This window comes from Castor canadensis, chromosome 11, assembly GCF_047511655.1.
Source record: "Castor canadensis chromosome 11, mCasCan1.hap1v2, whole genome shotgun sequence".
Lineage (NCBI taxonomy): Eukaryota > Metazoa > Chordata > Mammalia > Rodentia > Castoridae > Castor > Castor canadensis.
Window position 1 is genome coordinate 59571131 of NC_133396.1, and position 25308 is coordinate 59596438.

The 25308-nt window shown below is 46.4% G+C and overlaps 2 protein-coding genes and 4 non-coding genes across 14 annotated transcripts; 2 read left to right on the forward strand and 4 right to left on the reverse strand.

The window, feature by feature from the left end:
• Positions 1-1800: 1800 nt before the first annotated feature.
• On the forward strand, positions 1801-9634 carry Aurkb (aurora kinase B). Of its 9 annotated transcripts, none has more exons than XM_020175495.2 (9): positions 1856-1939; positions 2257-2330; positions 3898-3997; positions 4105-4156; positions 4337-4531; positions 4754-4892; positions 4990-5138; positions 6213-6387; positions 6527-9628. In XM_020175495.2, exons 2-9 carry the CDS (start codon positions 2283-2285, stop codon positions 6698-6700), a joined length of 1032 nt encoding a protein of 343 aa, XP_020031084.2. In that variant the 5' UTR covers positions 1856-1939; positions 2257-2282; the 3' UTR covers positions 6701-9628. The 9 variants fall into 9 exon arrangements, with proteins under 9 accessions (XP_073903013.1, XP_020031084.2, XP_073903012.1 ...); XM_020175496.2 differs by having other exon boundaries at positions 1877-1939; positions 2282-2330; positions 6527-9629; XM_074046909.1 differs by having other exon boundaries at positions 1886-1991; positions 6527-9629.
• A 6737-nt stretch (positions 9635-16371) lies between these two features.
• Positions 16372-18231, forward strand: Borcs6 (BLOC-1 related complex subunit 6). Its single transcript, XM_020175543.2, has one exon. It carries the CDS (start codon positions 16463-16465, stop codon positions 17537-17539), a length of 1077 nt encoding a protein of 358 aa, XP_020031132.1. The 5' UTR covers positions 16372-16462; the 3' UTR covers positions 17540-18231.
• A 648-nt stretch (positions 18232-18879) lies between these two features.
• Positions 18880-18953, reverse strand: Trnai-aau (transfer RNA isoleucine (anticodon AAU)). Its single transcript has one exon. It is a non-coding gene; the product is annotated as a tRNA-Ile (tRNA).
• Positions 18954-19317: 364 nt separating this feature from the next.
• On the reverse strand, positions 19318-19391 carry Trnat-agu (transfer RNA threonine (anticodon AGU)). Its single transcript has one exon. It is a non-coding gene; the product is annotated as a tRNA-Thr (tRNA).
• A 236-nt stretch (positions 19392-19627) lies between these two features.
• On the reverse strand, positions 19628-19709 carry Trnas-gcu (transfer RNA serine (anticodon GCU)). The gene has a single exon. It is a non-coding gene; the product is annotated as a tRNA-Ser (tRNA).
• Positions 19710-20109: 400 nt separating this feature from the next.
• Positions 20110-20181, reverse strand: Trnaw-cca (transfer RNA tryptophan (anticodon CCA)). The gene has a single exon. It is a non-coding gene; the product is annotated as a tRNA-Trp (tRNA).
• Between the last annotated feature and the right edge of the window lie 5127 nt (positions 20182-25308).

Below are 25308 nucleotides of genomic sequence, written 5' to 3' on the forward strand. Positions count from 1 at the left end.
TTCATTGGTTAGTCTCTGTATATGCCTGATGTGTTGGTGTTGAAATGGACTACCTGATCGTGGGAAGTCCAGGTGGACTGACTCCAAATAAAAACAGTATTCTTGCTGCAGCAAAATGATTTTTCAAAAATGGAAACAGAGGCCCAGATACCAAGTCTCTGGAGATGCCTCATTGTACACACATCTCTGACTTTTCAAATTAATCATGGGCTCCCCAGAACCAACTAGCAAGCAATTGTTTATTTCTACTACCTTCCCCTTTCTTCTTTCACTGTAGTGACTAGAAGAGAAACTGAGTTTACTAGCCTCATTTGCAGTAGACATGTGATACATTTCTGACCAAGAAGACGTATTCTAAAAAGTCTACTTTTCCTAATAAAAGGAACAGAGGTGCTGGGAGCTTGGCTCAAGGGGTAAAGCAAGTGTGAAGCCCTGAGTTCAAACCCCAGTGCAGTAAAAATAAATAAATAAATAGAACAGAGGTAGTTGGCAGCCATCTTGCAATTATAAGAGCAAGGTTAAGAGAGCCGCAGAGAGGTCAATTCAAATCAACACAGTACAACCACACCGAGTGGGGAGACAGGTGGTTCCCCAAAGGAAAGTTAGGGTGTCCTTAGAAGAAAGGATAAGACATACTAGTTATTTTATAGAAGGTCCGTACATTTATTTATTTAACTCAATTATGAAATTTGAGGATTAGAAAGTGCAGGGGGAAATGAGTAGCGACAGTGGGTCTAAACAACACGTGTGATTAGCACAGCAAGAGAGAAAGGCCGCAAGTGGAAAATTCCTCCGAGGAACGCGAAGGATTTTTAAGAACAAAACAGAAAACACACAAACGGACAGTGTAACAGAATAGAGAACCAGGAATAGTTGTCCTTACATATTCATGAGTTCTGCAACCACAAATCCAACCAATTGCCTATCTACTTACCTGTCTCTCTTTCTAATAAACTACATCCATATTGAATATGTATAGACTTTCTCTGCAGCATCATTCTCTAACCAATACTGTATTTCTACCATTTGTATTGCGTTTCCATCGTATTAGGTATTATAGGCCATCTAGAGGTTATTTGAAGTATATGAGGGGAGCCAGGCGTTGGTGGCTCACATCTGTAATCTTAGCTACTCAGGAGGCAGAGATCAGGAGGATCGAGGTTCCAAGCCAGCCTGGGCAAACAATTTGCAAGACCCTATCCCGAAAAGCCCTATCACAAAAAAGGACTGTGGCATGGCTCAAGGTGTATGTCCTGAGTTCAATCCCCAGTACCTAAAGAAAAAAAAAAAAGTATATGAGATTGCAAATATTATGTTATATGCAAACACTATGCCATTTTTCCATAGGGGACTTGAGCATCCGTGGAGAGTCCTGCTATCAATACCTCTCTGATACCGAAACAGACGCTGAATGAGTACTGTATTCAGGGAGATTTTGCTAAGAGTGAATTGTGTGTGTGTGTGTGTGAAAGTGATAGTAAGGTTTGTTAGGAAGGGAATACACTTTCAATAGACTGAAAGCAAGACTTCTTTAGAGAAGAGAATGACTTAAGGGTAGAATTTAAACAACAAACGGTGTTGACACAATTGGGTCTACATCAGGCAAAAAACAAAGTGAGATGCTAGCTTATACCCACACGGATAAACTCAGGTTATACTAAAGATTTTAATTTTAAAAAAAGAAAAGAGACTGTATGATTGAGGGACTTGGGAAACTTCCCTAAACCTCAGCCCAGGGAGCTGCGGCTCTCCTCCGCCTCTTGCTTTGGGTGTCAACGACTACGTCACAGAAAATCTGACCAATGAGAATTAGGTATGGGCGTTGAGTTCAGCCAATGGGAACAGAGCGGGAGATTTGAAAGTGTCCTCGCAGGGGAGCGGCCAGGCAGGTTCAGTAGTTTGCTGGCGACGGGGAGAGTTGCAGTGCCACCGGCTCCAGGTGAGCTGCCCTCCTTCTGTGGGCCTTGTGCCAGGAGAGGGCAGGGGATCAGGTAGGTCGGGGGTCCGTTGGGTGGGCCCGCGCGCACAGAGCCGGACTGCTGAGCTCTCAAGGTTGGGATGAGGGTCCTCGAAGTGGGTGCGGCGGGTAGCAGGGCACAGGCGGTGAGACCTGCGCCCGGATGCTCTCCGACCTTGGCCAACGTGCCCACCTGCCCTCTTTTGCCAGCCCAGGCTAGCGCTTCCGACTATGTGGGTCCGACCTCTCCCTCCCTGTTTCTTCTGCTTCTCACGGCTCTGTTTCCCTTCTCCGCCCAGCTCTCCTTCCCCTTTCTTCTCTAAGGATGGCCCAGAAGGAGAACGCCTACCCCTGGCCCTACGGCCGGCAGACGGTAAGGCCCTGCCCCCCTTCCCCGCCCCACCTCTCTCGAAAGGCGAGTTCCTGCCTGGAGGTTTAAGGTCCTGCAGAGGGCAATCCTTCCCCGTGATGCGCCTCCACGTGGGTCCCCAGAATTTGCTCGCAGAGCCCAGTCTGATCATTTGCAGCTATATCCTGTTAGATGCTGCGAACAGGAATCTGATCAGCCAGTGACTTCCACCCGGGAGGAGCTTTGCAGAGCCAACCTACTGTCACATACCAATGCTATCTGGGACTGAGCAGGCAGGGTCTGGCCTTGAGGCCATGATTCCAGCCTTTATCCTGAAAAAAATGAACTAGGCAGGAAATAGACTAGAAGAATATAGATAAAATGACTGTTTAAAACGCACAGGATAAGTCTAAATTGTCATTTGGAATTTATTATTTTTGGTGCTGGGGAGTCAAAACCAGAGCCTCGTGATTTGCTCTATCCCTAGTTCTGGAATCTATTTTAATGGCTGGTGTGAAGTAAGATTCCAAACAGAATTATTTTCATGTTTTCCAAATGCCTTTCATTGAATGCTACTTTTATCATATAATTTTATATATATATATATATATATATATATATATATATATATATATATATATATATATATAATTACCACATAGATCTGAATCTATTTCTGGGCAGTCCTTTGCTCAATTTGGTTATTTTCCAACCTGTACTAGTTATTGGGAAGAGGTTTTTAGGGGCACTGGCCTTCACTTGGCTGAAGAAGAAAGAAAAGGCCTGTTAGTGGGAACTGGGTATCCTGGAGAGTCCATCTGTTCTCTTGTTCACCAGCTCCCTTCTTCAGGGAACACTGAGTAAGCTGCCAAGAGTGGAGTCGGAGCTGGCAGAATGGCTCAAGTGGTAGAGCACTTTCGTACCCCAATACCACAAAAAGAGTGGAGTCTGGATGAGAAACTTTTGTCACTTATACCTCGGTCATTCCCAAAAGAAAGTGTGTCTCTTCTTTTGAGAAGTTGAAAGAAGTGGTCCGAGGCCATCAGAGTAACCCTTGGTATTCCCAGAACCCGCTGCTGCACAGGATTAATTATTGGTATTTGCTGCAACTTTCAAGGCCTCGTGGACCTTATCCAAGCCTTAATGGTCCAAGTCTTAACGGTCTGATCATTTTAGGGGATTAGAATATCTCTGCTAAACTCCTTGAATTGCAGTTGTTCTTTTGATCCAACACTCTATTGCCCCCTGGTATGGGGGCTGGGTGGTGACATGGACAGGACAGGACTGTACTGGATAGCTTCACTCCTGAGAATGTAGTGTGGGCCAGGATCAGAGGTGAAATGTGAATGTTAGTATTAGTCCTTTGCTCCTTGTCTTAGGTTATTTCTTAGTAATACCATTTTAAATATGGGGCTACGAGCAGAATCTTGGGGCTGGGGAGCCAAATTGTGTTATCAGTGTTTTTCTTTGAACTGGGGGTGAGTAGGTGGGTAGCTCTTTAGCAAGTAGCTAAAATGCTGCTTGTAGCACATTCCAGCCATGTCACCAGCACAAAAGTACCCTCAGAGCTATATCCCCTACTCCTTCTCAGTCTCAATTGGGCCTGAACACCCTGCCCCAGAGAGTCCTCCGGAAGGACCCTGCCACTCCTGCACTTGTCCTCATGAACCACACCAATGGCCAGCCCACAGGTATCTGGGATGGAGGTTGCCGGGTTGATCAGAGGGACTAGCATCCATGGGAGGGCAGGAAGTGAGAATGTCAAAGGAGGAACTCAACTTATCTGCTTTCTTCTTAGCTGCTCCTGGCCAGAAGGCAGTGGAGAATAGCACTGGGGCCCCCAACTTCATGTAAGTTCCCCTCCTGCTTGGGAGTGAAGGGGGATGTACAGTGAAGAGGCAGGGAATGAGGGAAGTGAACTCTGAGGGCAGGGGGGAGTGGGGATGAAGAGAAATGGACCTGGGGATGAGGGAGCAGGAAGAAACCAACAGGGCAGTGCTAAGCTGCCTTCCTTTTCCTCACTTTATAAGCAGGCGGCCCCTCACAATTGATGACTTTGAGATTGGGCGTCCTCTGGGCAAAGGCAAATTTGGAAATGTATACTTGGCTCGGGAGAAGAAAAGCCATTTCATCGTGGCGCTCAAGGTCCTTTTCAAGTCTCAGATTGAGAAGGAAGGTGTGGAGCACCAGCTGCGCAGGGAGATCGAGATCCAGGCCCACCTACAGTACGCTGGTTGCCTCTGAGCCCACACCTTCAGCCCCTAGGTTCCTAGGTTGTTGTCTTTGCTATCTAAGCCCCATCTTGCTCTCAGTCCAGGGTGGCTGCCCCAAGCTTTCTCTTTCTACTCTCAGCCCTGGCCTACATCTGATCCCTGGTCAGCCCATTGGGCCCTGCCATCCTTCCTGGCCCAGGATGCAGCATGGGGCCTCCTCTGTTCCTTCCCCAGGCATCCCAACATCCTGCGACTCTACAACTACTTCTATGACCGGAGGAGGATTTACTTGATTCTGGAGTATGCCCCTCGCGGGGAGCTGTACAAAGAGCTACAGAAGAGCCGCACTTTTGATGAGCAGCGAACAGCCACGGTCGGGAAGGGTGGGCATCTGGGGCACCGACTGGGAGCCCAAGGTAGGGGATGCTGCTTGCAGCTGGAGGCCTGATTGCTTGACCTTGACCCTCCAGATCATGGAGGAGTTGTCGGATGCTCTGATATACTGCCATGGGAAGAAGGTGATTCACAGAGACATAAAACCTGAGAATCTGCTCTTAGGGCTCCAGGGAGAGCTGAAGATTGCTGACTTCGGTTGGTCTGTGCATGCCCCCTCCCTGAGGTATGCTGGGCCACTAGCCCTAGTGGGAGGCTGTGACATTCAACATAAGACCCTTCCATATCTTGTTACCTAGGGACACTGGGATTTGTCCTCAAGCAAATATAGACACAGCAAAATCTTTACAAAAACAGGAAACCCAACCACCTTGTCCAGATTTTCCATTCAATATATTGAGATCTTCTCACTATATCATTGGGAAAATTCTTGTTTTTTTAAGAACATGGGTCTCACTATGTTGCCCAGGCTGATCTCAAACTTCTGGGCTCAGTAATCCTGCCTCAGCCTCCTGAGTAGGTGGAACTATAGGCATGTACCATCGTGTCTGGCTATCCACATTTTTGTTTTTGTTTTCAGTGCTAGGAATTGATCCAGGGTCTTGCTCTCACTAAGCAACTGCTCAACCACCGAGCTACATCCCTAGCTCAAGCATGCATCACTATACCTGGCAACCATATCTTTGTTTTCCTTTTTTTGTGGGACTGGGGTTCAAAGTTAGGAGTTTGCAAAGCAGGCTCTCTACCACTTGAGCCACACATCCAGTTCATTTTGCTCTATTTTGGAAATGGAGTCTCAAGAACTATATGCCCCAGTTGTCCTTGAACTGAAAGCCTCCAGATCTCAGCCTCCCAAGTAACAAGGATGATAGACGTGAACCACCAGTCCCTGGCTAGCCACATGATTTTTAGTGGCTTTGTGGTGTTGCACAGTAGAGCTGTAATCTCACTTATTTCAGCAGAACCTGCTTGGTGTTAGAGAAGTGTCTAATTTCTCTTTTAATTCTAAGATGAACATCGCCCTCAATCTGATTATTTTATTAAAATAAACACTTCTTAGGGTTAGGATTGGGGGGAGAGGAGAGAAACCCTAGTGTGGCTTTCCCAGTGTGTAAGCTATCTCTGGCACTTTAATTTATATTATCACCCCACCCCACCCCTACCCCAGTGGTACTGTCTGGTTTGGTTGGAACACTCTCCCCGTGCATCCTGGGGTCTCTTGGCTCCTTGCCTTTAGGCATCAGAGAAAGGAGAGGCCGTCTGGCCCTGGGAGCCCTGCCCACTTCCTTCATCCCACCAGGAGGAAGACAATGTGTGGCACCCTGGACTACCTGCCCCCAGAGATGATCGAGGGACGTATGCACAATGAGAAGGTGGATCTGTGGTGCATTGGTGTACTCTGCTATGAGCTGTTGGTGGGGAACCCACCCTTTGAGAGTGCCTCCCACAATGAGACTTACCGACGGATTGTTAAGGTGGGGGTGCAGCTGAGGCCAGGGGCTGGGAGTAAACTGGATTTGCAAAGCACTGTGGAAGTCTCTGCATAGGATGGGTAATCAAGGAAAACATAGCCAGCATGACACAAACGCAGTCCTTCTTTCTCCACACCTGCAGGTGGACCTGAAGTTCCCTCCTTCTGTGTCCCAGGGGGCCCAGGACCTCATCTCCAAGCTACTCAAGCATAACCCCTCTGAACGGCTGCCCCTGGCCCAGGTCCTAACCCACCCTTGGGTCCGGGCCCACTCAAAGAGGGTACTGCCTCCCTCTGCCCCTCAGCCTACCCCCTGACTGCCCCTGTCATTTACTTAGTTGTATCTGTGTATATGTCTGTATATGTGTAGGAGGAAGGTCGGGCGTGGCCTATTCCTTTATCTGTCTTCTACCTCCTTTTATTTAATAAAGTCTGGAGCTTTTTGTACTGATGAATGTAGAGGTTTTCAGGAGGAGTCTTTGCTGTGGAGGGAGCAATCCCTTAGAGGAAGGAGGAGCCCTCCCAACTGGTAGGGATGGATACTGCATCATTACAACTGGGAACAACCCACCCCCTCAGCTCTGATGCCTATCCATCAGCCCCCAGTCACCCACCCTTCCTGCCTTATTTTAAGGGAGGCTATAGCATTTTGCTGCTATACTTGATCACCAGCCATCTCCACCTGCCTTCTCCTGACTTCTAGTCCTTTCCTCCCTTGGCTCATTCCTTACCTCTTTGCCAACCCAGGAAAACAGAACATAGCTATGCCTGAAAGGGGTCTTGTTTTGTTTGTTTCACTTCTCTGGTCAAAACCTATGAGAGTGAGTAGAAGCCAAATAAAGTTTCACTGTTAGGTATAATGATTGCTGTAGGTGTTCTTGTTTAAACAAGGTGCTGGGTATCAAACCCAGTACCTTACACATGCTAGGCAACCACTGAGCTGCACCCCTAGTCCTTGCCGCTTGCCATAGGTCTGTTTTTTGTTCATTTGCTTTTGAGATGGGGAATCTCATTATGTAGCCCAGCCTGGCCTTGAACTTGAGGTCCTCCTGCCTCAGCCTCCCAAGTGCTAGGATGAGCCACAATGCCTAGCTTATTTTCTAAGATGAGGGCTCACTAACTTTTTGCCGAGGCTGGTCTCGAACTGTGATCCTTACGATCTCTGCCTCTTGTGTAGCTAGGATTACAGACATGAGCCACCATGCCCAGCTTGCCGTAGGTTTTTAATAGATATCCTTTATCTGGAAAGAAGGTCTATTCTAGTTGTAATTTCCAATATCTTTTAAACAGTAGTAATTTATTTTGTCATAGTTCTAGAAGCCCCAGGCCTAAGACCAAGATATCAGAAGTGTCAAACTGCCTTCCAAGGCTGAATCCTTCCTTGCCTCTTCCGGCATTAGATGGCTCCAGTTATTTCTTACTTGTGGCTACACAACTCTAATCTCTGCCTCGATCTTTCTCTCTTGGTTTCTCGCAAGGTCTTTTCCTCCTGTCTTCTTTGTGTCTTAAAGAACACTAGTCATTTGATTTAAGTCTAACCCAAATAATGCAGGATGATCTCAAGATCCTGAATTATATCCGCAAAGACACCCCCCACACAAAAAAATATCACATTCATAGTTTCCTGGAACTAGGATGTAGACATATTTTTATAGAGCTACTATACATATAAGGCCATCCATTACAAATGCCCACAGATTAAAATGATGGGTCCTTGTATATTTCTCCCTCCCCAGAGAGAGCCAACAAGTCTTTTCTTTGTTTTGCTTTTGGTATTTGCTGTATGCATATGCTTTTTTTTTTGGCAGTACTGGGGTTTGAACTTGGAGCCTACACCTTGAGCCACTCTGCCAGCACTTCTTGTGTTTTTTCAAGATAGGGTCTCTTGAACTGTTTTCCTGGGCTGGTTTTGAATCGTGATCCTCCTGATCTCTGCCTCTTGAGTAGCTAGGATTATAGACGTGAGCCACTGGCTCCCGGCTGCATATGCATCTTGATTTACAGTGGGCTCACATCATGATAAACCCATCCTAAGTTGAAGATTGTATGTTGAAAATGCCATATGACAAAATGCATTTAATACAACTAACCTATAGCTTGGCCTTGCCTATCTTATCTCAGAAAACTTATGTTAATATTAGCCTGCACTTGAGACAAAATCATTATAATAAAGTTTTTTGTGGTACTGAGATTTGAACTCAGTGTCTACACCTTGAGTCACTCCACCAGCCCTTTCTTGTGATGGGTTTTTTGAGATAAGGTCTTGAGAGCTATTTGCCTGGGCTGACTTTGAACTGTGATCCTCATGATCTCTGTCTCCTGGGTAACTAGAATTACAGGCATGAGCCACCAGCACCTGGCTTATAATAAAGTTTTAACTATCTCATGTATTTGTCGAGTACTGTACTGAAAGTGAAAATTAGTTGTACTGTTACACTTTGGCCCCAACATAAAGTCAAAAACTTGAAAGTCAGACCATCATAAGTCAGGGACTGTCTGTTTCTGAATCACATGCTTCCCTTGCTACTTTTTACTTTTAGACATTACCTATTTTGTAGCGGGAACAATATAAAAGTTGAGGATTTGGGGGCTGGTGGTGTAGCTCAGTGGTAGAGCCAAGTACAAGGCCCTGGGTTAGAGACCCAACGCTGCAAAAAAGGATTTTCCTCTTTCACTACCACCATACACATGTACATTTTCTCTCCACATCCTTCAGAGGTGGTTACATCATAATTTTGGTTGGGTTTATTCATTTGACAGTAGTTACTTGAATACCTTCTATGTTCCAGGTCTGTTCTGGAGGCTGGGGTAAAGCACTCAGTCAAGGGGAGGTTGAGGCCAGGGTAGCTTAGTGGTAGAGCAATGTATGGCATGCATGAAGCCCAAGCTTCCATCCCCAGCAGCACACTAAAAAAGTCCTTTAAGCCACAAAGCTTACACATCTAGATGGCCAATGTCCAGTGTTTATGTCATGACTGAGAGGCTGGCCAGGCTGACTAGGTAGCATTCTATTATTTTCCTGTCTTGTGCAATTTTTTTTTTTTTTTTGGTGGTACTAGTTTGAACTCAGGGCTTCAAGCCCACTCTACCATTTGAGCCACACTTCAGTCCATGTCTTGTACATTTTGACTATCCCTGAAGTCATCAGTTGTCTTGTGTCATTGGCTTGGCTCCCTACATAGTCTACCTACACGTTCTCCCCCGTCTCAGCATTTACAGCTGTGAGCATTCAATATAGTATCACTTCATTGTACCACGTAGGCTTGGTATGTTGTATATCTTATTATTTCAATGAACATTATCATTTCCTCTGATTTCAAGAGTATTTTGAAAGCTCCAAACACATGGGATTCCCTCTGTGGGCTCTGCTCCTAGCCTCTTGGGCAGGTGCCCTGCTTTTGCTGTCTCATCTTTCACCCCAGACTCCGTTTCCCTAAGGCTTGGAGTTGAGCTGTATTGTTTCTCTACAATGAGTTTTGTTTTTTTTTAAATTTGCACAAATTAAATGAGTTGATTCTCTTATAAATGATATGAGTAAGGTGAAAGTTCACTTTTCCAAGCATCCTAATATCAGAAACTAATATTCATCGATTTGGCAATAGCTTTCTAGGTCTCTTTCATATCTACATACTTTTAGAAAACAGTACATTTTTAGCATGTGGAGATTTCCCCTCTGTAAATTGTACGGCACTGGATATATTTATTTTCACTTGTTTTTTACCCTGCTTACAGTTTGTTTATAGCTTTCATAGTTTGGGTACATACACTTTGTTTTTTAAAACTGCTAAACTATAAGCCTGGGATTACAGGCACAAGCCACTGTGTTTGGCCAGAAACACAATTCCCACCCACACAAACCCTGAGTGCTATTATTCCACAGTCACTCAACAAGGACCCGTGCCTTGGGGTGTGGGGAAAAAAAATCTGTCCTAGATGAATTCTTTTGAGGAAGGATATCAAAGAACTGAGTCAAACTGAGCAGGGTGTTGCTCACTTTGCATTCTTGATGGTCACTCATTAAATGGATGATGATGGAAAAAAGACTGAAAAGCCACCCTTCTGATTCCCAGGGATCTGGTCTTGTTCCCCCGATCAGTTGGGAAATAACCTCTCTTTCTCCTCTCCTGAAAGCCTGTCTGTCTGCACTTCTGTGGAGCAATGTGGCCCTGGCAAGACCGGGAGCAGAGACTCTGCCACCCCCAACATTGGCCTTGGGGGCAGGGTGGGATCTATGGAGGAACAAATTTCACTGGGGCTCAGCACACCCTGTTCTGACTCCTTCTTCACTGTTCCCTCACGCTCTTCAAACGCCTCATTCTCTGGAATTTCATTTATGTTTTGGTGGGACTGGGGTTCGAGCTCAGAGCTTTGTACTTTCAAGGTCAGCCTGCTACCACTTGAGCCATGCCTATGGCCCCTCTGGAATTATTTTTGCTTGTCGGTTTATGTGCTCATTATCTACCTTCCATACTAAAGTATAATCCTTTAAGAGAGCAGCCCAGAGATGTATCCCTAGAGTCTGGAACAGTATCTAGCACTTAGGAGGAACCTAAGAGTACTTACTGCCTGCCTAATGACTGACTGCCTGCTTGACTGCCTGTCTGACTCCCTGACTGCCTATCTGCCTGCCTGCCTGCCTGACTGACCGATTGGGAGTATGAATTACCACAGCCTTTTATAAGAGAAATCTGGCAATGTCTAGTGAAATTTAAAACAGGCAAACCATTTGACCTAGCAATTCCACTTTTAGGAATTGATTCTGAAAAAAATAAAAGCACCAGCACATGAATATAAACAAGTTTGTGTGTTGTAGGGGTGTTTTCCTTGCAGTGATGAAGAACTGGAAGCCACCTAAATGCCTAGGAGTGGGGATAGTGGAACACACTGGGGAAGATTCCTCTGTTAGTCCAACTTCTGCTGCTGGGACAAGTATCTGAGAGAAGCAAGTTAAAAGGAGGAAGGATTTATTTTGGCTCAAGGTTTAGAAGTTTCAGTCCAAGGGTGACTGGATCCATTGCTTTGGGCCTGAGATGAGGCAGAAAATCATGGTGACCAGGCAGCAGAAAGAGAGGGGCAGAAAGGGGTCAGGGATAAAATATATCCCCAAGGGCACACTCCTACTAACTACTTCCTCCAGCTAGGCTCAGTCACCTCAAAATAATGCCTTCAAATTTTGAATCCATCTAGGGTTAATCCGCTGATTAGGTCAGGACCCTCAGGATCCAGTCACTTCCAAAAACCCATCAGCTGGCAACCAAAGCCCAATACTGAGGCTATGAGAGACTTTCAATATTTTTCTGCCTTTCACTTTTTTTTTTTTTTTTTTTTTGTGGAAGTGCTCTTAACACTTGAGCCACTCCACCAGACATTGTGTGTGTGTGTGTGTGTGTGTGTGTGTGTGTGTGTGTGTGTGAGATAGATTTCATGAATTATTTGCCTGGGCTGGCTTCAAACCACAATCCAAGCCTCCTGACTTCTGCCTCCTGAGTAGCTAGGATTACAGGTGTGAGCCACCAGCGCCTGTCTTTACTTAAAATTTTGATCAAAATGAATCTTGTGCTTACTAGGCTCTACCACTTAAGTCATGCCACCAACACTTTTTGCTATCTTTCAAGTGGGGTCTTGAGTTTTGCTTGGGGCTGGCCTTGGGATCCTCCTACCTGTGGCTACCCTTGTAGCTGGATGCAGGTGTGCCACCATGAGACTGGCTTGTTTTGTTGAGATGACCTCTGTTGTAACTACTTCACGCTGTCATTATTGCTCAAAAGAAACCAGTGCTCGCTTTGGCAGCACATATACGAAAATTGGAACAATACAGGCTGGTGGAGTGACTCAAGCAGTAAAAGTGCCTGCCTAGCAAGAAAGTGTGAGGCCCTGAGTTCAAACCCCAGCATCAGCAAAAAAAAATAACTCACAAGAAACCATAAGCTGGGCGCCAGTGGCTCATGCCTGTAATCCTAGCTACTCAGGAGGCAGAGATCAGGAGGATCATGGTTTGAAGCCAGTCCAGGCAAATAGTTCACAAGACCCTATCTTGAAAAACACCATCACAAAAATAGGTTTGGTGGAGTGGCTCAAGGCGAAGGCCCTGAGTTCAAACCCCAGAACTGCAAAAAAAAAAAAGAAACTATAGACAGTACATAAGTGAATGAACATGACTACATGACTGTTCCAAGAACAATTTATTTATAGACACTGAAATTTGAGTTTCATTTGATTTTATAAGTTTTCGTATTCTCTCTCAATCCTGTAAAAATATAGCTCTCAGTCACACAGATGATAAGCTGGATTTGACCCACGGGTCATACTTTGCTGACCCCTATGGTAGTGGACACTGTTCACTTCCCCTCATCCTCTCTTCTCTGCAGCTACTTGAGTTTGGAGGGAACTGACCCACCCACAAGGAGCATAATTGCTTTAATCTGATCTTATTCCCTTGCCAACGTGATTGCTTTTAGGTACCCAGGCCTAACTGGTCAGATGTGTCATGACACATCTGGTCATCATAACTAAATAGGGCATATGAACCAATTTAGACCATTGAGATGTAAAGGGGGATTAACTGGAGTTTGGGGAAAGATGTACCTTTGTTCTTCTGAGAGGTCTAATGGGAGCTATTCCTCCCTTTTCTGGAATATATCAGTATTCCAGAATATATCAGTTAGGGTTTCAGAATGTATGCAACAGAAAACAACTCTGGCTCGTTTAAGTAGAAAAGGAGCTCATTATAAGAATCTTGATCTGAGCACTGGTGGCTCATGCCTGTAATCCTAGCTACTCAGGAGGCAGAGATCAGGAGGATCTGGGTTCGAAGTAAGCCCGGGCAAATAGTTCATGAGACCCTATCTTAGAAAACCTGTCACAAAAATAGGGCTGGTAGAGTAGCTCAAGGTGAAGGCCCTGAGTTCAAGCCCCAGTACTAAAAAAAAAAAAAAAGAATCCTGAATCCAGAGTTCCAACCCAGCCTAAGTTGTTACAGAGTGAGACCTCATCTACAAAACAAAAACAAAAAGCATCCCAAGTAATTCAGAGTCTCTAGTAATGTTGGAGGACTAGGTGTGGATTCTACACAGCAAGGAAAAAACCCCACTGCCCAAATAGTCCAGTAGACCACAGTGGAGTCTGAACCATGCTCTAAGTAAACTGGGAAAGGGACTGGCTGGCTGGAAATGGTGGCTTGTGTCTGTAATCCTAGCTATGCAGAAGGTGGCGATCAGGAGGATGGCAGTTTGAAGCCAGCCAGGGCAAAAAGTTCACAAGACTCCCTCTCAATCAATAAAAACTGAGTGAGGAGGCACATGCCTATCACTCCAGCTACATGGAAAGCCTAAATAGGACCTGGGTGTAAACAGGAAACCCTATTCAAAAAATAAGGAAAGCAGGGACAAAGGCATGGCTCAAGTGGTAGAGTGCCTGCCTAGCAAGCCCAAAGCTCTGAGGTCACACCTCAGTACTTGGTGGGGAGGAACGGGGACAGGGGGTTAGTATCTCAGTCTTTGTAGTGGGAGATGAGCTCTGCCTTCCAAAGTGGAAGAGTTGGGAGCGGGAGGGGGTGGAGTGGGTGGTAAGGGAGGGGGTGGGGGCAGGGGGGAGAAATAAACCAAGCCTTGTATGCACATATGAATAATAAAAGAAAAATGAAAAAAAAAAAAAAAAAAAACAAAGTGGAAGAGTTCTCAAACAATGAGATTCAGCTCCTGTAAGGCAATGACAAATGACTCTAAAAAGAATGACAAGTGACATAGCCATTTGGGCACTATGAGGAAGTTAATTTGGGATAAAGCTGCCCCCATCATAGAAACCAGGTCTTTAATAACTGTCTTACGCCACTGAATTCAGACTTCTTTGAAGCTCACTCTGACTTCAGATCATTATTACATGAGACAATAAAGTCTCCTTGGCGGTGGTAGTGGTTCACTTGTATCTGATGGACCATCCACCTGTGGAGAGGCAAAAGGATGACAAGGGGGATGTCAGTCCGAGGGATCGAGAAGCTTAGAGGGCACCATGAGACTCATGGCATATTAGTCTGGAAGCTGTGTGAAAGCAACAGAAATACATCTCAAGCTGGGCACTGGTGGTTCACACCAGGAATCCTAGCTATTTGGGAGGCGAGATCACGAGTATCAAGGTTCAAGACTAGCCCCAGGAAATTCATGACCAACTTAACAACTTCAGAGGAAACAAACTAGTCATCAGTGTCCTTCACCCTGGAAAGGCAACAGTTCCTAAAGCAGAAACTTGGGAAAAAATAGCCAAAGTATACAAGATAACACTAAACATCATCTTTGTGTCTGGATTTAGAACCCATTTTGGTGGTGGCAAGACAACTAGCTTTGACATGACTTACGATTTCCTGAATTATGTAAAGAAAAATGAACCCACATAGACTTGTAAGACACAGCCTCTATGGGAAGAAAAAGACCTCAAGAAAAGAGTGAAAGAAATGAAAGAACAGAAGAAAGTCAGAGGACTGCAAAAGCCAATGTCAGTGCTGTCAAAAACCAGAGGAGGTTCTGTCTTTTTTTTTTTTTTTTTTTTTGATGGTACTAGGGTTTGAACTCAGGGCCTGGTGCTTGCTAGGTAGGTGCTCTACAGCTTGAGCCAGGCCCCCAGGCCCAGAAAGAGATTCTGCTATAACCTGATCCACTGTGATTGTGGGAATTTTTCACAAAAGTTAAAAAGAAAAGAGGGGTGTGGGGGCGAGGTGGCCCAAACAATGTGTACACATGTGAGTAAATGTAAAAACGATAAAACTAAATAAAAAAAAAAAAAAAGGGAAAAAAAATCACACTTTTTATTAGCTATGGAGAGTTAGCTGTTGTTTCTGTGCTGTTCGGCTTTGTCGCTGTGGTATGGTTTTTGCTATGGAGGTTCTTGCTATGGAGCCTAGACTGACATCCTACTTCAGTCTCCAAAGTATAATTACAGGCCTATCCCACCAAGCTAGGCTAGTGAATTATTTTTACTAAACACAAGTGTCTCAGAGCCATCGCTACATTTTATAGCTTACAACTTTTCCAGTGTCTACAGTGGAATTTGGAAGAAATCTCGACTCTTCAACAGGAACTACAGGCCCGGAATGATGTGGCCCTACTTGCTTCTTTAGCCTCATGATTGGAAATTCTCCTCTTTGCTCATTTTGTTTTATCTCCAGTGTCTCCTGATTCCCTCCCTCCAGTTTTTATGTCAAGCCTTTTTGTTTCTGAGGTTTAGCGTTAGTTATTCTCTCTGCCTGCAAGGTGGGTCCTTTCTGGTTCCTTTCAGTCTTCTCATCAAAGAGGACTCATCAAACTAGTGTCAGCCTGGTTATTCTCAATCACAACTTCTTATTTTCTATAAAGGGCTTTTCGAAATTTGTGATCTTTTCATTTGTTGAATATTTTACCTTTGAGAAAAATCACACATCATCCTCCAATGGGAGAAACTTCTGATGTAGAGAGGGCAGGAGACGGAAAACAGAAGCAAAAGCACAGGGAAGCCCTTAGGGCCCTCTGTGCACTGTCCACCTTGAGTCACTCTGGACAGTTCAACCATTAGGTCTGTCAACCAGGAGTATGGAACAAACCATGCTCACCTGCGAATTCTGATTTCATCCTTCTTGGTTAACTAGGTGTCGTTCAACCCTGAGGGTCCAAGAAGGATATCCTATTTCCACCCCTCAGGAATTCCTAGGAACCCTAAGACTCATCCCCATGTGGTGTGTTTGCTAAGCAAAAATTGTGGGCGGTACAACTGCGGGCGGAAAACGTCTGAGCTCCGCCTCCTCGGGACTCTGGTATTTCAGGGCCTTCGCCTTTAAGATCTGCCCGCTCAGATTTCCAAAAGGGCGGGGCGGTGAGCGCAGCTGTCACCTCCTTCCCGCTACCCCACTGCCTTTCACGTGTATTCCGCTGTACAATAACAGCTCTTCTTCCGGGACTTCCTGGTCACCGCGACCAATCAGAGCGCTCTTCCTGTCCTTACCACTGTCAGCCGGCTGCCAATCGGCCCGCCTCTACCAACGCCCCTTAAAGGCGCCGCTGCCGCCTCCGGAGCTGGGGCGGACCAATTCCTCGGTTCCGGCCCCCGTTCGCAGTATGGAGTCGTCCCGGGGGCGGCCCGGGCCCGAAGCAGACCTTCTGGCTCTAGCTGAACCACAGGCCGCGAGTTACAGCGGCGGGCCGGGCCGAACGCCCTCTAAGCCGCCCGCGGTTCTGAGGGTGCCCAGGGAGGAAGAGGCCGAGAACGTTGGGGTCGCGAGGCGCCACCCCAGAGCGACCGCGAAGACTTCGAGTAGCAGCATCGTCCACCGGCCGGAACGGGAGGTTTGCGAGGACGAGCCCGGCCCCCGAGCGACGCCGTCCGGGGCCGGCAGCCTCCCGGAGGAGCCAGGTTCGGAACACGACCCGCCTCCGTCTTCCCAGCGCAAGGACCCGGAGCCGCCCGAGGACAAGCCTGCATCGGAGAGGGTCTGCCGTCGAGGGAGCCCGGGAGGAGTCGAGATGAATGTCGAGCAGCCTCAGCAAGAGGAGGACGACAACGACGAAGAGGCGGCGGCGGCCGGTAGGGCTGGCCGCTCGTTCTCCAGCCGCCTTCAGGACAGCCGCAGCCTGGATGGGCTAAGTGGGGCGTGCGGCGGCGCGGGGTCCGCAGCGGGTGCTGAGTCCGGCGCTGGCGGCGGACGGCGCGCCACCATCTCCAGCCCCCTGGAGCTCGAGGGCACCGTGAGCCGCCACGGCGACCTCACCCACTTTGTTGCCAACAACCTGCAACTCAAGATCCGGCTGAGCGGCGCCCCTACACCCCTTCCCTCGGCCCCTGTGCGGCCCTGCCTAACACCCGCACCCACTCCCACCATCCCGCCCATCGACCCAGACGTGCTTCGAGATCTGGAGCGGCTGAGTCGAGAACTGGGCGGCCGGGTGGACCGTCTGCTTCGCGGGCTAGGTGGTGCGGTGCAGGAGCTGACAGCGCTGAGCGTGGGCTGCATTCAGACCTACCGCGACGCGGTGGACTCTTTAGGCGAAGCCGTGGACATGAGCATCAAGGGAATGTACACCCTGCTGGCGCGCTGCGAGGAGCTGGAGCGGGCTCTGCAGCCGGTTCAGGGACTGGCGCGCCAAGTCCGAGATATCCGACGCACTCTGGAGGTGTTGGAGGCCCTATGCAAGTGACCAGGAGGACTGAGGAGGCCGCGCGTCCGGCCAGGGAAGGGCCCAGCAGGACCCTAAGGACTCTTCAAAGAGTCCTGGGGGAAACTGCTCGCCGAGGGGAGGCCTATGTGTTGGAGGTTCTTCCAGATGCATTTAGCTGGCCTGTGCCTGCCCACTCACTGGGCTTTAGGGAAGCGTATATGGGGAAGTTCTAACAGTTCTCCTGGTGGGAGGGGATGTTGCTCTGCTTCTATTCAGTTGACCATCTATAACTACCCTGTTCTTCCCAGCTCTTCTCCCTAGCTAGAGCACCATCCCTGGCAACCCAGGTCTGGGCTTGAGGGTGACCAAGAGAAGGGAACAGAGGGCCCCAGCCTCACTGTGGCCATCTTGACTCCAGTGCCCATATCTCAGGTGCCAGGGAAGCTTGAGTAGTCCTTGGCCACTAGCCATGCGGGCAAGAGTGCACACCTGCAGGTGACCTTCCTGCTTCTCCCCTCAGGTCCCCTCCAAAATCACTTCCTTAGCCAGAACTGGGGTGGAGCTGAGAGAAGGGCACATTGCATGGAGGAGGGGCTGACGTGGGAGGTGTCTCGCTGCTCTCAGGGTTCAGGTGGAATTGTTGCCGGTTTTGAAGCCCACCTGTTGTGGAGTGTTCTAATCAGTTTCGGCTTTCTGAGTTTTTGTGGAATTAAAGTTGCTGCTGCTGCTAAGGCTGAGGCTGCGTCTGTGTGGGGTTGCACGGGTTGTTGACCAGCCAAAGGAATGGGAATGCAGGTTGGTTTTGTTCACGGAGCTCCCTTGGGGTGGGTACTGGAAGTGAGGTGGGGGTCCCAGGCTACATGGGGAAGAATATGGTTCCTGCTGTCAGCAGTGTGGATCTGAGGGAGGGATGAAAGACAGATAATCACACGCAGGGGTCCAGAGATTCAGTAAAAGCAGACTTGCAAGCAAGATCCTCTAGAAGAAGAGGGGGAGGGGTTATCGTCTCAGGGTCTGGTGGGCAGGTAGGAGCTGTGAAGAAAGAGGAACACTTGACAGCTCTGGTCCTGACAATCCGCAATGTCGATCAGTGCCATCTGTGATGATTTGAAACAATCTTCTATTCACAGAACTTACATAGTCATGTGACAGTCATGAAATTTAGAAGCAGAGATCACAGAAAGAAGTTTCACCACAGGGGCTCCAAGTCACTCCCAATTCAGATTGAATTCCAGCGCATTTCTTTTTAGCATGTGAAGAGCTTATGATTTGATATGTTGCTTCAGGACTTTACCCCATTTATATTTCGTGTCTGAAAACGATTAACAGGATATCCTTTTTCTAAAGTGGGAAAAAAAAAACGGAGGACTTCCTGACACTGGCCCGTACGGGGATCGAACCCGCGACCTTGGCGTTATTAGCACCACGCTCTAACCAACTGAGCTAACCGGCCAGCTACGGTGAAGACTGTGAGGTGAAACTATGTGAAGGGAAACTATTACTCCGTCGTGCCTTGATAAAACTTTCAGGATGGACACATTTAGAACACATGAAAGAAGAATATACAAACTGATCCGCTGAGCACTTACTCATTATGGCACCTGGCTGCCGGTCGAGGTGCAAATAGGGCGGGCACAAGGGGCAAAATGCAGTACTTAGCGCTGGGACCAAACAAACAAAAACAGTCTAGACGCCTGAGGGCGCGCAGCGGGTTGGGCGAAAGTTTGATGGGTGCACCAGGAAAGGCAAATGTTTTATACGTTCTGGTCCCACAAGAAGCTGAAACTACGAGCGGTTGTAAAAGCACGTGGCTACAGAGGCACCGCTGGGATTCGAACCCAGGATCTCCTGTTTACTAGACAGGCGCTTTAACCAACTAAGCCACGGCGCCTACCCAGTATTTGTTGTGCTTCGATTCCTTGGCCAGGTTAGCTCCGCCTTAGCTAAGCACAAAGGTCTATGATTGTTTAATTCTTGGCAGTGCTGGAAAATTAAGTAGAAACGACGAAAACCCTTATAGGGGAAAGAGTGTCTAGTAGTCGGGAAACGTTGAATGAAACGGTCGTGTTGACAGAAATCCTCGCTTCGGAATTACAAAACTGAATGCAGGTACACGCAATCACTCACCGACGAGGATGGGATTCGAACCCACGCGTGCAGAGCACAATGGATTAGCAGTCCATCGCCTTAACCACTCGGCCACCTCGTCTTCCTGTTACTGCTGCAGGTTCTTCTCCCTCGGATCTGAACTGTCAGTCCTGCTCTCCTGCTTGTGGGGTGGTCGCCTACGTCCGGAAGAGAGCCAGGGAGTCTGCCCAGTACTGAAAAGAAAACTAACAGCGCGAGGATCGAGCAACCCCCGGCGTGCGACACTCGCCCTCCTCCCGCTTGGCCCAGCCGTGCAGGTATGCGCCTGTCCTCAGAAGCCCCACTAAGCCCAAAATAACATGGATTCCCTCCAAAAGTACCCACGAGATCGAGACCCCCGGCGCCAAAGTCCTTACCTCCCCGTCCTTTATGAGAAGTTTCTTCTCAGAGCATTGAGGCTGGACAAGAATTGAATATAAAAGGAATTAAAGCAAAGTAATTTAGGCCACAGGAAAAGAAACTGACCCCGACGTGATTTGAACACGCAACCTTCTGATCTGGAGTCAGACGCGCTACCGTTGCGCCACGAGGCCCGCCGTGCCTAGTTGGAATCAGGTTTCTTCATGACCACTAAAAGATTGGGCATTCAGAAGCCAGAGCTATCCAGACACCCCGAGCGTAGCGATTTTCTGAATTTCTGGAATCCGGCGGGGTGAAGAAATAACGCGTTAACCATATTAAGTCTTCTGATTCACGAATATTGGATGTCTTTTCATGCATTTAGGTCATTAATTTCTTCCGTCCGAGAAGTTTTCTACGTACAGATCCTGTACACATCTTTATAGATTTATACATAGGTAATTCTTTCTTTTCTTTGGTGCTATTGCGATGTCTTCTCCAAATCCTAATTGTTTAGTGCTGGTATGTAAGAGAGCAATTGACTTTCATAGACTGACCTTGTATACTGTGAGCCTGCTATTCACTTATTAGTTTCAGGAACTTTTGGTAGATTCTTTGAGATTTTCCAAAGGTAATAAAAGCAATCCATAAAAGTTAAACATAACAAGAAATCACTGAGTCTAATTATGCAATAAGTTTGTGACTTAGCCATCAGAGGAATTATTTATTTTATTTTATATATTGGGGGGAGTGCTGGGGCCTTGTACTTGATAGGCAAGTGCTCTACCATTTGAGCCACACTCTGAACCCCAGAGGAATTATTTAAAATGTCTTTAAAACACAGAACTTGTTTTGGTTCTAGATCCCTGTTGAGATATATTTTAAGGGAAAGACAAAAACAAAAATAACAAGAAAAACCTGCAAAGAAAAGTTAAGTTCAATTCCTGTTAGTCACATTGCTCAAAATAATTGTGCTATGGAATCAAACAAATAGGTAATTATGTTAACTTTGCTACAAACCAACATATTCAACATACGAGAAAAGAGATATGGATAGAAAGATCAGAGGAGTAAAAACCTAAATTTGAATTAGAAATAGAAGTATGAATTTGAGGTGTATTTTCTCTTGAAAAAGAGAGCTGGGTGCTGGTAGCCCAAGTCTGTAATTCTAGCTACTCAGGAGACAGAGATCAGAAGGATTGCAGTTTGAAGTCAACACAGGCAAATAGTTCACAAGACCCTATCTCAAAATTACCTAACACAAAAAGAGCTGGTGGAGTAGGCCCTGAGTTCAAGTCCCAGTACTGAAAAAAAGAAAAGAAAGAAAAATAAAAGAAGTCTGGGGATGTAGCTCAGTGGTAGAGCTCTTCTTTGAGATCTGGGTTAGTATTTCTTAGTTGGGTCAATAGAAAGGACCTAGAAACAATCACCAATCCAGAAGCAAAGAGTGCACTTACCACCCCAATATGATTTCCTTCCCCAAAATGAATCATTCCAGATAAGGGGAAGGTAATGTAAAGATTGGCCTAGTGCATCTGGTCGGTCATTCCAGGGAGCAAAGGAACTATCAGAGACCCTAATGTCATGTCAAAAACTCACAACCTAGACCAAGGACCATTTTCAAGAAAGTGAAGACAAAAACAAGAAAAACCTAACTGGCCACCTGTGGCTCACGCCTGTAATCCTAGCTACTCAGGAGGCAGAGATCAGGAGGATCATGGTTCAAAGTCAGCCAGGGCAAATAGTTCATGAGATCCAAAAAAAAAAAAAATCACAAAAAAGGCTGGTGGAGTGGCTCAAGGTGTTGGCCCTGGGTTCAAGCACCAGTACCTAGAGAGGGAGAAGAAACTGAAAATCATATGAGTCTAGATCTTATACCATGTAAAAACCATCTATGAGGTGGAGGTGTGACTCAAGGGGTAGTTTGCTTGCTTAGCAAGCGCCAGACCCGGAATTCAAAGCCACTTCAAAGTACAAGCAAAGCAACAACAACAAAGACACCCCAATACTTATAACTCAACAACAAAAGACAAACAGCCCAAATTAATACTGAGCTGGGAGCTGGCTTGGTGGCACACCTATAGTTCCAGCACTTGGGAGGCTGAGGCAGGAGGATTCAGAGTTTGAGCCCAGCCTGGGCTACATAGTAAGATCCCCAACTCATGAGAAACAAGTGGCCAATAAACACATGAAAATATGTTCAACACCATCAGTCATTAGAGAAATGCACATCAAAACCACAAAGTGATACTGCTTCATGCCCACCAGAATGGTTAACGTACAAAGAAGGAAAAGAAAGCGTAAATGTTGGCACAGATGTGGAGAATTTGGACTATCACATGTAGCTATGGGAAATGTAAGGTGTGCGGCCACCATGTAAAACAGTTTGGCAGTTTCTCAAAAAGTTAAACACAGAATTGCCATGTGACTCAGGACTTCTATTTCTTAGTTTATACCACAAAAACCTAAAAACAGCTGGACATTGGTGGCTCATGCCTGTAATCTTAGCTACTCAGGAGGCAGAGATCAGAAGGATCATGGTTCAAAGCCAGCTCAGGCAGACAGTGTGTGAGACCCTATCTAGAAAAAACCCTTCACAAAAAAAAGGTTTGGTGGAGTGGCTTGAGGTATAGGCCTTGAGTTCAAGCCCCTGTACAGCAAAAAAGAAAAGGAAAAAAGAACTGAAAACATATTCAAACAAATACTTGTACACAAGTGTTCATAGCCACTAGCATGAGTGCCTGCCAAGCACGGGGCCCTGAATTCAAACCCCAGTTCAATACCAACAAAAATAGAACCCAATTACCATATTTGTAACAGTACTATTCACAGTAGTCTAAAGGTGGAAACACCCAAATGTTCATCAACTGATAGGCGGCTAAAAAAGTGTAGCCACGTGCATAGAATATTATCCCACCCTAAAGAGGAATGAAGTACTAACACACACTATAACATGCATGAATCTTAAAAACAACCTGCTGGGCTGGGGGTGTAGCTCTGTGGCTGAGTGCTTGCCTAGCATTTAAAGAGACCCTAAAAATGCTAAGTGAGAGAACCTAGACACAAAGTGTCACATTTTTCCTGCCTTTCCTCTATGGTCTGTATGTCATAGAATATAACAAGTTGGTGAGGGTGACTTCTTTTCTTCCTCTTCCTGTGTGTGTGTGTGTGTTTTAAGAAGGTTAATTTTTACTGTGTCTCTCCCTGTTCCCAAACTGCTCAGAAACCAAGAACAGTGACAAACAGGTCAAGTAGCTTCTGTCACCCAGAGAAAGGTAAAGCCACCAGTCAGAGCTGCTACTCAGTGCAACTGAGCACAGCCATGGGGGTGAGGCTAGAAGACAGCTCTACGGCCTGAGCACCCCTGGGTGCAGCCTCCTCTTCCCAGAGACCTCTGCTCCTCCCTATTACCTTTGGTTTTATTGAGACAGTCTTGCTATATAGCCCAGGCTGGCTCTGCATCCTCCTGCCCCACCCCCACCCCATCCCACTGAGTGCTGAGATTACAAAAGTACCACCATGCTTGGCTGGGTAAATTCTTATTTATGGGAGAATCTTAGCTGATAAATGTAGAAGGAACGATGAAGTTAGGACAACACTATTCTGAAACCTGAAAAGATTGTCAATCCTGAGGTAATGTCAATCAATTATACCATTAGGTGACAACTGATGGGCCATTTTAAATGGTTTCCTCAGCCTGTGTGTGCCTGAACCCACCACTGCTTAGAAAGAACACTAGGGAAAGAGGCAAGCAGGTCTTTGATGAGGTGGAACAGAAAGTACAAACCACCAGAACATTCAGCATGAGGCTGACCACTGGTTCTGACAGCCAGTTTACAGGAAATACAAGACATGGAGAAATATGTTAAATAATGTCATAAGAAGTATTGGGCCACAAATGGCCCAACGTCTTCAACAGATAACTGCAAGAAAAGAAAAGAATAAGGAAAGAGGGTGAGCAAGGAGGAGGAAAAACTACAATTAAGAGATTTCAGTTTGAGAGAGCAGTCAGTCAAGGGCAATATGTGTGTGGACTCTATTTGGACTCTGATTCAAAAAAACTGTAAAAGTAAAACTATGGATTAGTCAGGCAATTTAAACTATTTGATGATGTGTAGAATTTGCTTCAAAATAGCCTAGCAGCAGTTGTAAGAAAGGTAGAGCTAAAAGAAAGCTAGCCATGTGTTGATAATTGTTGAAGCAGAATAGTGAACTTCACAGTGGTGCATTATAACATTTTCTTTAATTTTTCATCTGCTTATATTTTCCCATAATAAAAAAAAAATGTAAGTTCTTTTATTACCAGTTGAAATGTTAGACATGTCAATCCCAGCCCTGAAGTGAGTAGCTATTTGGGGAAGGACACCTGGTCACCAGCAGTACCGCTTATGGCCACGAGGTGGATCTAAAACACAGAAACGGCTTCTCTGTAGGGCAGGCCTCTGCCAACCAAGGTCACAGGACAGACCTCCAGTGCCCACTTACTCATTAATTGACAGCATTAAATGTGACTACCCAGTTTGTACTCCCTAGCATGTCACCTAGGCAGGAAGGCTATTATAAGCCCCAAACCTCCAGCTGCTGGAACCCAAAATCCAATAGTCATCTTTGACTCTCCCTTTTCTTCACCAACCCACAGCCTCATGTCCAGAATTTCTTTTCTTCTAAATGTCTCTTAGGACAGCGCTCTACCACTTGAGCCACTCCCCCAGCCCTCTAAATGTCTCTTGATTTCCTCTACCTCACTCCACCTTCTTGGCTCCACTCTGATCTGAGTCCCATCCTTTCCCTTCTAGATAATTCTGTGTCTTCCTCATTCACCTTTTGCTTATAATTCATTCTCCATTTTCAAACCAGTCATCTTCTAGAATACAAATCTGACCATGTCCCCTGCTGTGGCTGCAAGATCTGACAAGATCCAGCTCTTGGCTACCTCTTTAACTTCACTCTGATCTTTTCTTCCCTTTCCATGTCTAGGCTTCAGAACCACTGGGTTCTTTTCTGTTCAACAAACACACTGTGCTTATTCCCACTACCCTTGACCTTTTTTCTTCCCTCTGCCTGGAATGCTTTTTCTCCAGATCTTCACATGACTGACTCTTGCTCTTCATCTGAGGGATCTTGGAAAATCTTGCAAAAGCAGGACCTGAACTTAACTTACTTTTGTCCTATGACATGGCTTTCCTCATCTGTGAACAGTCAGACTTGATAAACTGTTCCTGGGGTGCTCTGCCTGGGTTTTTTATTCCCTAGAGAATATGCCTGTAAGTTATAGGCAGAGGGAAGAAAAGCATGAACGCTACAATCCTCCTATTTGGTGT